The sequence below is a fragment of the Squalius cephalus genome (assembly GCF_949319135.1).
Source record: "Squalius cephalus genome assembly, chromosome: 2".
Taxonomy (NCBI): domain Eukaryota; kingdom Metazoa; phylum Chordata; class Actinopteri; order Cypriniformes; family Leuciscidae; genus Squalius; species Squalius cephalus.
Genome location: NC_137123.1, coordinates 58,892,038 through 58,903,257, shown reverse-complemented (window position 1 = coordinate 58,903,257; position 11,220 = coordinate 58,892,038). Strand labels below are relative to the sequence as shown.

General features: G+C 35.7%; 1 protein-coding gene across 1 annotated transcript; it reads left to right on the top strand.

The window, feature by feature from the left end:
- The first annotated feature begins 107 nt into the window (after positions 1–107).
- Positions 108–10,922, top strand: fastkd2 (FAST kinase domains 2). Its single transcript, XM_079850009.1, has 12 exons — positions 108–186; positions 1,473–2,109; positions 4,317–4,420; positions 4,509–4,617; positions 5,657–5,780; positions 5,878–6,017; positions 6,149–6,321; positions 7,471–7,634; positions 7,711–7,935; positions 8,993–9,077; positions 9,217–9,331; positions 10,570–10,922. The coding sequence occupies exons 2-12, from the start codon at positions 1,510–1,512 to the stop codon at positions 10,696–10,698; spliced, it is 1,968 nt and encodes a 655-aa protein (XP_079706135.1). The 5' UTR covers positions 108–186; positions 1,473–1,509; the 3' UTR covers positions 10,699–10,922.
- The last annotated feature ends 298 nt before the right edge of the window (positions 10,923–11,220 follow it).

Sequence of the window (11,220 nt, the reverse complement as noted above, 5' to 3'; positions counted from 1 at the left end):
AAATTATATTTTATGTATATTATGGATTAAACAAGTTTTATATGTGTTTATTTCACTATTTGGACGGGGTTTTAAAAATAGCGGAACTATCGTGCGTCAGCAATCGTGCGCGCGCTCCCTGTTTTTGTCATGGCTGCGCTCACAGTGAGAGCAGTACACATGTGTGAAGACAACAGCAACCGAAGGGTAATATCCTTATATTATGAGTATTACAGATCAAGGGCGCATTAAAATATGTGACTATGTCATAATTAACTGCAGACATGTAAATAGTATACTTAATTTTAGTATACAATAGTGAGGCATTTCTTCAAGGTTTCTGTACAAGGACATGAATGCAATAAGCACAAAGCTGCTGTCCTCTAAGTGTATTTGTTTATTTTACTTGGTTTTTCAATGTCCATTTTTCACTTTATTATATTTATGTCTTTAGGTAAATTCAACATTTGGCTATCTATTTGTTCGTGTTGAAATGTATTGTGGATAATCATACAGATACGTTCATACAAATATACATTTATTTCTGGGTTATTCTGATTCTAGTTTTATTTCAAGATCTTTATATAGTGTGTCTTCAAAACGGTTAAAACTTACGTTCAAAACCTAACAATTCAAAACTGATTAAAACAGCAATTTGCAACATTTATACAGTAATCTAATCTAATCTATACCACAGGAGCAAACTTACTGTAATGTAAACATGGATCATGTAACACATACTGCAGTGCATTACAATTAGTAGAGATAGTGTTATTCTTGTCTTGTAAAGAAATGTACAATAGAAACATTGTAAAATGCACCTGTTGTCAGTGTGTTTTAGCTCATTGTTTAACAAAATGTGCTAGTGTTGATAGAATTTGCTGATTTGAGACACATATGAAGTGTTTTGGTAGTTTTAGTGCATTTTGAATGTGAAATGAACTGCTGTGCCAAATTGAAAGTTGGTAAAGAGAACTCTGTGATTAAAAAAGTGACCTACAGTCAAACCAAAATTTATTCAGACACCTTCACATTATCACAGTATATTTGCTATAGTTTAGAAAATGGTAATAAAATATGACAAGAACTCAGAGTTATCAAATCAGTTGATATTTCACTGGTTTCGGCCATCCTTCTGTCAGACTGTCTCACAAATGAATTAGGTTGAATAGCTGTCAGCTGTTAAATTTAAGTAGCCTACACAATTAGATAATAACAATTTAGTTCAACCAATTACCAATTGGTTTAGTTTTGTTCAGTCTGTGGTGTAAGAAGTGTATGAATAATTTTTGGTCCCAAATTTTTATATTTTTTACTGGTAGTCCACTGTATAAAGAATTTTTGGGTATAATATGCCACAGTTTACTTTATTTTGCTATCCTCACTTAGGCTACATAAATTAACTATAGTGTCCTGCACCCACTAGTAAAAAAAAAAAATGTTGTAGGCTAAGTACAGAGATTTCTGTTTGACCTTTTCGTTTGTTGAAACAGGTTACATCATGTCTGAAGCTTTGGAGAATCACCCACGATGAGCATGTATAAATCAGGTTTGGACATGCTCAGATGTGCTCTGAGATCCACGTCGCTGTGGACATGTGACTCTTTTAGACGGACACAGATGTCTTTATGTTATAAAAGGAGAAGCTTTGCTGTATCATCTCAGCTGGGAAGAAAATGCATACAAGGACACACATTAAAACAAGTCCGGTATTACAGTGAGAGTGGTCCTGATGCTCTTAATGTTCAGATTAAGCAAACTGCAGCTTCTGCAGAGACCAGCGAACCCCTGGATAAAGCAGAAAGGACTCCTTTCTACAGCCATTTGCAGAACTGTTTTAGCCCCACTGATGTGCTGGACACGCTGAAGCAGTTCCCAGCGTCGCAGCATGTCCTCAGCAGCATCTTCACACGCATCTGGGAGAGCACAAAGAAACTGACGGATGAGCAGCGGAGCTGTGAGCTGCGGCTGATGTACGAACACCCGGGGTTTGAGGAGGTCTGTGAACGGGCTGCGACCGAAGCCTGGCGCATGAGGAGCGAAGATCTGGCCTACAGTCTGCTGGCCATCGTCAACCTGGGAGTTTCACAAAACACGCGTGTTGTGCAGACGCTGCTGCGTGTTATACAGGTGAGGCGAGGCCTGTGAATGTAATCACATTGGAGGTTTTGTCTTCTAGGCCAGTGGTTCTCAACTCCAGTCCTCGGGACCCGTTGCTCTGCACATTTTGTATGGCTCTCTTATCTGACACACTCAGTTCAGTTCATGGAGTCTCTCTTAACGAGCTGATGATCTGATTCAGGTGTGTTAAATAAGGGAGACATACAAAATGTGCAGAGCAGCGGGTCCCGAGGACTGGAGTTGAGAACCACTGTTCTAGGCTGAAAATATGAATATTCATTAAAGGTGCTGTATGCGATTTATGAGAAATGCTGTTGAAAGTGGATCGGACAGAGTGCCAAAACACACTTGTAGCCAATCAGCAGCAGCAGGGGGCGTGTCCACTCATGATGGGGAGGAGAGAGAGGGAGCAAGAGGGAGATTTGAAAAAAGACTGTAGACAGAGAGCTGGCTGAGAGACATTACAAAAGAGAGAAGCTCAGAGGAATATCACTGGAAAAAGAAGGGTTATGATCAGGAAAGAGCTTTAGGACCCGCGGTAATACTAGAAAGGCTTTCCAGCGCTGGAGAGTTTTTTGTTTTTTTCCTGTCCATACGTGAGTAACATTAGTTTTGCTATTAGTTTCACAGAACCAAGATATGCTGTTGTTGTAATATGAGCTAGAGTAAGCACAGTAGAGCTGTAAGTAGAGCTGCCATTATAATATGTCCGTTTTGTTAGTTATGTTTCTTTTCTTTTCAAGTTAATTTAGACAAATGTTTGGAGCATTTAAAAAAAAAAAAAAATGAAGACCAAGCAAGCCGAAGCCAACAGCGAGTAAAACATGTTTGATCAATTTAGCCTCTCAAATCAACGCTAATACTTTACTTGGCTACAATAAAATCCATAGATATAAAACACTTCAGGCATATCACACAGACAGTTTAATGTTTATTTATTAAACCACAGTGAGTACATTTTTTTTGAAATACTGAGGCAGGCTCAGGCTGCTCGCAACAGCGCTCGCAAACGAAATGAGCAATAGTCAATCTAAACAAATTAAATTAAATAAATCAAAAACAAACTTGCAGATTATCTTACCTCAAAAATGCACCACAGAACATGGCCATTCTTTTTTCCAGTAGTTTCAACAGTTAAACGAAAATAAAGTCCAATCAAACGAAAAGTTAGAATAGTCTCTTACAGAGCATCGTGGAGAAAAAGAATAGCATCCACAGTGGAAGATTTTAACCCAGTCCTCTCTTCTATCACTCTGCGATTTTTCTCTTAATATTCTCCATTATTTGCACATGAGGTGAATCGTTGGTTGCGCTGACGGGAAACCTGTGTGTGCGTGCGTGCGTGCGTGAGACTGTCATGTCAATCATATGTCAGTGTAATTATAAGATTATGAAAGTTATGAGGTTATTAAATGTCTTTCTATGTTTGTTTTTCTATCGCCGACGTCAACTTATCATATTTTTTTAATTAATGTCTAAAAATATAAAAAGAAGGATAACCCAAAAAAGGCCCGAGGCCCGGCCCGCATGTGAACTATGTCGTGAAAATTGGCCCGAAGCCCGGCCCTAGGGGCGTAAAAAAATCGGGGCCCGTCGGGCTCGGGCTGAAATGCAGGGCTTTACAGCAGTTTCATTGTGGTCTGGAGCTGGTGAACGAACAATTGCTTATATATACTCTTGTGTACTCTTGTTTTCGTTCTTCTCTTTTGTTCGTTATCTTCGCTTTATTTTTCGCGAAGCATTATTTTGATTCTCTTCAGCTATGATAAAGGATAAAAGCATCTGCTAAATGCATAAATGTAAAAAGACATCCACTCTTGCATTTTGGCAGCGGAGCAATGTGTGTTTGTTTAGATTGATTGCACATATATATCAACAGTGTTTCTCAGAAATCACTTACTGCACCTTTAAATCACAGTCATGAATGTTGTAATAGTTGCACAATATTTAAATTCAGATTTGATTTAATAAATGTATTTTCTGTGTATAGTATATTTATATATTTTTTTATGTTTTTGATAGAAGTCTCTTCAACAGGGTGCCATTTATTTGATCAAAAATACAGTAAAAACAGTAGTGTTGTGAAATATTCTAATTAAAAATAATAGTTTTCTATTTGAATTAATATAATTTATTCCTGTGACGCAAAGCTGATTTTTTATCATTATTACTCCAGTCTTCAGTGTCACATGATCCTTCTGTTATGCTGATTCCAGGAACGGCTGAATCAGTTTGATATAAGAGCTCTTTCGGTGTTGGCCGGCTGTTTACGGGAGATGGAGGACTGTAGGAACGTTCAGGCCCTAAAAGAGGCTTTAAGGTGTGAAGAGGGATACAGCCCTAATATGACCGTATAATGTGTGACATCTGTGTGTGTGTTTTCATCACTTTGTGTTCTGGTTTTGAAGGTTGTTGCTGAAGGATCGTATTCCTGAGATCCAGAGCGTGGTTGCCCTGCAGAGCATGATGCGTGCGGTGGGCAAAAACTCTCCGATACATCTGAAGAAACAGCTGGCGGTTAGATTTATGATTTATTCACATCAAATGTATATCACCTAAAATGTACTGTTTACTGACACTCGCACAGAAATTGTATTTCTCAATCAATTGATTTCTGTGGATGAATGAATCTAATAAAAATGTTTAAACAAAAAACAAACAAACAAAGAAGAAATTATATTTTGCATAATGAAAATAATGCTTTTTCCGATAATGATATTATGATTTTTTTTTTGTATTTTTGTGTTATTATAGTTTTATTAATATTCTGAAGTAGTGTTTTTAAAATTTTAGTTTTCATGTTAATGTTTTTTGTTTAATTTTTAGTAATTTCGGTATGTGCCTTTGTCAAATTCGTTTTTTTTTTTTTTTAAATATTGCCATTTAGGTTTAATTTAGTTTTGTATTTTTTTTTTTATAGTTAATGATATTAGTGCTTCAACTTAAACTTACTTCAGTTTATTGCCAAGGCAACATTTCCAATTTTCATTTAGTTTAAGTTTTTCAACTAATATTTATATTTATTTTATTTCAGCTTTATTTCAATTAACAGAGCTGTTTTTTTATAAGTTTTAGTTTTGGTCAACAATAATAACAACCCTTAGTAGTAGTTCTCATTAAATTTTCATTCCTTAGTGTAATAGTGATTTTTTTTTCTTTTCTTTTTTTTACAACCATTATATGTAAATACTTTACAGTTTGGGGGAAACATTTTTTTTCTCTATGTATTAATTATAATTCATATTTTTGTAAATGATTAAGTTATTTTTCATATTACAGGAAAGAGAATGAGATTTTTTTGCATTATGATAGTAATACTTTGTGAAGGAAATTGTGCTTAATTGTCTTGAAAATGATATCACAAAACATATTGCTTCATAGATTTTATTTTTTTTTCAATGCAAAATATAATTGAGTACCGGTATTTATTTTCTTATGATTCTGGGATACAATAATCCTAACATGATGCAGCTGTCTAACAAGAAATGATTATTTCTTGAAATAGAAATGAAAAAGTGTTTTGTCACTAGATCAGTTTCTCTGTATTCCCCCTCAGACAAAGACTCTGTCATTGGCTGATGAGTTTAGTCCACCCAACACCCAGTACATGTTCTCCAGCCTGGCTTCCATGGGCCTGAACTTCAAACCTCTGCTGGATGTCTGCAGCAAGAACATAGCTGGTGAGAATGACCATGATCCCCATGAACTACAGTAAACGACAAGAATGAGTGAATCAAGACCAGTCACTGTCACTTGACCTTTCATTGTTTCCTGCAGAAAATGTGCATGAATTCCCCTTCGGTAGGCTTCTGTCTGTCCTGAAGTCCTGCCATGAGCTTCGCTACAGAAACCACACCCTCTTCAGCTCCGTCTCCGAGTACATGGCCAACACGTTTGATATGTGGTCCAACAAACAGGTGCGATATCTGCTGATCCAAGTGAAACTGCACTGTACAAAGACGAATGCACAATATTTTTGCTCAAATAAATGCAGTCGTATTCAGCATAATGTTTCAAAAACATTCGTGGTTTTTTTCATGTTTTCCAGGTTATTCTCATTCTAGTATCATTTGAGGATCTCTTGTTCAGACCTGTGGTCCTGTTGGATGTATTTGCAGAGAGAATCATTAAGAGCCCTGACAGTCTGACCCTGAAAGACCTTCTTAGTGTTTTAAAAGTCTTTTCACTCCTCAATCATGACCTGAAAGAGAAAAAAACAGAGTAAGCCATTGTTTTTATTCTTATTCACTTACACTGTCAAGTTTGGGGTCGGTAAGATTTTTTATTTTCAGATGTTTTTGAAAGCTCACCCAGGCTGCATTTATTTGTTCAGAAATGCAGTAAAACAGTAATATTGTGAAATGTTAATGAAATTTAAAATAACTTTTCTATTTTGAAATAAATGTAATTTATTCCTGTGATGCAAAACTGAATTTTCAGCATCATTACTCCAGTCTTCAGTGTCACATGATCTTTCAGAAATCATTCTAATATGCTGATAAAGGTTATGTCCTTTTTCAAAGTCTTGATTTTGTTTTTCAGGGTCTACTAGAATAGGTTTTCATATTAGTTTTTTTAAAAACACATTATTTGACATTGTTGCAGCACAGTCTGTCAGTAGCGCTCTGTTCAGTTCCTGTCTCTATGAAGCCCCTCCTTCTGAAAATTACACTGTACTCTGATTGGTCAGCTGGATCAGTGTGTTATGATTGAACAACCACTTCGAGCGTGTTTGGGAAATGTCACACCCCTTACCATAACCGCGAGTTTCAACACACTACTAACTTATTTTGCGTATGGGCGGGAATTGTTTAAATGAGGAATATTGTGACGTGTTCATTCCCGAAGAGCTCAAGACTATAGTCGACTACAGGCCGTTCAGAAACTGCGCACTGATATAGAGAATAAGACAAGTTTAGACTAGTCGGTTGCAAAATAATTTCCGTTTAAACGTTAACTAAATTAGTCATTGCGCATATCCCTAAAAAGGACCACTTTAATATTTTCAACTTAATATTTTTGGGGAAACTACTATAATTTTTTTCTGGATTTTTTGATGAATAGAAAGTTCAACTTTACTTTATTTGAAATAGAAATCTTTATTAACAACATTATAAATGTCCCTACTGTCACTTTTAATGAATTGAATACATACAAAACATCAATTTCTTTAAAAAAAAAAAAAAAGGAATCTTACTGACCTAAAACTATTGAACGGTAATGTATATTCAGTAAATTATTTTCCATTTAAAATAAATATTCTTATATATCAGAATATTCAACAATATAAGTCCTCCAAAAACTCAAAGTTTTTGCAGAACAGGCATGTCTCTGACTTCAGCAAACTTACACTTGCTGCTTTTTAAACAGGTTTCTGGCCAGTGTAATGAAGGTCTTAGAGTCCTACCTTCCAAAGATGTCCTCCACCGACCTACTGAAAGCCATTCACTATCTGGCATTGCTGGAGCACGTCCCTCAAACCCTACTGGAGAAACTGCTACAGCGGGAAACCCTGGACCAAATACTACAGAAAGGTTAATATCTCTACTTCCTCTCTCTCCTCATCTGAAGTGCATCTCAGTTCAGCTGTCATCTGTTATGTCCTCACAGGCAACCAGTCGAATAAGGTTCAGAGGTGGCTGCACATGTTGGCTCTGTGTATGCGGCTGGATCAACCTCAGCTGCCACACTCCCTGAGGTCTATCCCAGACTTCCACTTCACAGTTCCTGCTCATAAAGTCCCAGTCAACCAGGAAATGCTCAGTGCAATCAGGAGCATTGTGGGAAATGATGCGGTTCAGGACAGTGTGCTGGAGCAGAGCATCTACTTCATTGGTGAGATGAATCTCGTGTTTCTGTGCAGTTTTCTATTAATTTCAAGTTTGAGCTTAGTGTTATTTACAGTGGCAGGATTCAAACTCACATTTACCACATGAGCACCAGAAGCTCAATGTGTCGAGGCAGATGCGCTAATCGCTAGGACACAGCTCAGACTTTAAAAAACAGAAATGTTCAAAGGTTTTCGGAGTATAATTATAAGTATAATTTTCTCCTTCTTACAAAGTACTTATTTTATATTGGTGAAACCAAACCACGTTGGTGTGGTAAAAGTAATAGTAATTATATTAAATGATTTATTATATATTATATATATATATATATATATATATTTTTTTTTTTTTTTTTATTATTATTTTTTTATATATATTATTATTATATTAATTTAACATAATTATATTAAATTAATGAATATAATATAAATAATGTAATATCATTTATTATATTATTTCAAATAATAAAACTGTATGTATATAGCACTTTCATTTACAAGTGTAAACAAAAAATGTATTTCAGGAAAACATGGCCAGGTTAAATTTACTCTAAAATCAAAAGGATAAAAACAATAAGTTATATTTTGCATGATAAAAATAAAACTTATGCACCATTAAGATATCCAATACAATGCAAAGTGCAAAAGCGTATGACACACTATGCAAGCAATGAAAATTAAAACAAAAGTTTATAATAAAACAGTAGATGTTTGATTAGAATAAAATAAGATTTATCAACAATGAAATGTCCATAAAGCAAAGTAGAATATAAATAAATTATTATGAAAATATCTAAAATAAACTAATAGTAAATAAAAAAAATTATAAGACAAATACATAAAAGCCGTACTAATAAGTGGGTTTTTAATATGCACATTATATTAATTTAATATTCATTTACATTATAATTGTATTATATATAAGCTAAAATAGATTACTTTGGACAATCAATCAAATCTCTACATTCCCGCTGAATCATTTTACTCAGAAAAGTTTCACATTATGGATGTTGTGAATGGCATTTTATGTTATATTTAACATTGTTTGCATCTTTGCTTTAGACTGTGTGATTACTTTGCCTCGTCCAAAAGAAGAAACCAGCGACCTCCATGCAGAGGATTCTGGGTCACCCGAATGTGCCCAAAGGTAGCAAAACACAAGACAGCTGTGATGTTTATATGAAGAATCACATGATAATCTCACATACCTAGATGTTTCCCCCCAACTCTGGATTGTTGGAAGGTTGGGTTAGAGATAAAAAGCTCTTCTCTGTCTTATCTTTCAGGATTGCGGTGGTCTGCGCTCCACCTACGTCATTTTGCTTCGGCACAACACATCCTCGAGCCAGCTTGGCTATCAAACTTCGGCATCTCGAAAAACTTGGTTATAAACCTGTTTTGGTAAGTGTGTTAAACTCTGATACACACTAAATTAGGGTGACCATATTTTAGTTTTCAGAAAAGAGGACGGGGGCGTGGTTAAGGGGTGGGGGCGTGGTTTGGGGGTGAATGCATAAAAAAAATACTTGACAAATGCATTCACAACCTTGCAACTATGTTATTGTACTTTAATACATAAAGTAATACATCCTTTCCATTCAATGTTTGGCCCGCAACAATAGAATACAATAAAAAAAAAAACAAGTTTAGCTTTCAACACCTTTTACATGACACTATTTCTTTTCATGGCCATAGGTTAAAAATATACTACTAAAATAAAAAATCTACTACACTATTTCACAAAAAAAAAAAACAATTTAAATCCTCCCGATGTTCTCTTGTAGCCTATACTTTCTTTATGTGGGCTTCTAGGTCGCTAGCACCTTTATTTGACACTGACACGTACGTCCCAGCTTTGCAGTTCATGCATTCTGCTTTACACGGATCCCGACCGAAACGAAAACACGGGAATTTTCTCTGTAAATCATCTGTGAATTTACATTTGGGCTTTTTTTTGCTGTTAGCTACTTACATCTTATCTCGCACTTGACCGTAAACTAGCGTCGAGTCACGCTGCTAAAATTCTGAACGTAAAGTCCGCCTACTTTGATTTGATTGGTCATTTCAAATATTCTGACATTGACGAGCAGTGACAAACCAATGAGGCTGAGATGAACACACACACACACACACAGGCCTCTGTATTCTGACGTGCTCTCTGCTTGCCGCTGCGGATTGAGGAATGCGCTGATTATAACAAGACGGGTTGAAGCCGAAGCCGGTTTCATATGTTTTGTGTGCAAAGGCAAGCGTGTATTTAAAGTACACGCTTAATGGCCCAATGAAAAATAATGAAAACCAGGACATTTTCATCACTTTATAAAAAACAGCCAGGACAGGACGTGAAAACAGGACATGTCCTGGGAAAACAGGATGTTTGGTCACCCTACACTAAATAACCCCATCAAAACCTGTTTTTTTAGTCGTGTATCATAGTAATATTAAGGTGTTCTTTGATATACCTTGGAACAGCATGTAAAATACCATATGAATATGCTAAACATCACAGTACAGACATAGTACTTTTTTGTTAGGGTAACCTGCTTCTGAACAACTGGAGAGATGTAACCAAAAGATCAATCTCTGGTTCTCGATTTTGCATCTCCAATAATTTTCCTCATTTGTATCATCCTTTTTAGGTTCCTGTAATTGAGCTCAACTCTAAAACTGAGGAAGAGAAGATTCAGATGCTACAGAAGCTCATTTTCCCAGCACAGGAATCCTCTGGAACGCAGGAAATACTGAACAACATCCCAAAAGCAGAGTGAATTTCATAACAGTTCCTGAGGGAGCAGTTCTGTGGTATTTAATTTGCCTTCATGTATGAAGGACATTTTGATCTTACTCAAAGATGGATTCATGATACATATTTATTGATGTGTAATATCAATATTGTACAGTTATGTATTCCTCCAACACCAAGTGAAAAACATAATGAAAGAATGAATAAATATGCACTGACATTTTTTGATAATAAAAAAGGACTGATTGACTCAGTGTTTCTTTTCAATGTGGTTATTTTGACTTCAGAAAAATAAGATTGGGATTGTTCTGCCTTTTAACACAAAATCTCCTGACTCAGTCCATGAAGTAATATCTTTAGTTTTAGACATTTTATTTAAAATGTAACAAATATTTTTCACACTCCTCTACGGAATATTCTTTAAAATCTCATCTGCAAATCACCTAACCCATCATGGACACTCACACGGCCTGTTGTGGGTGGGTCTTCTTTTGCAAATTTTTAAAAAATGTGTGTTTCTGGGGTACATCTGACGCGCTAACACATT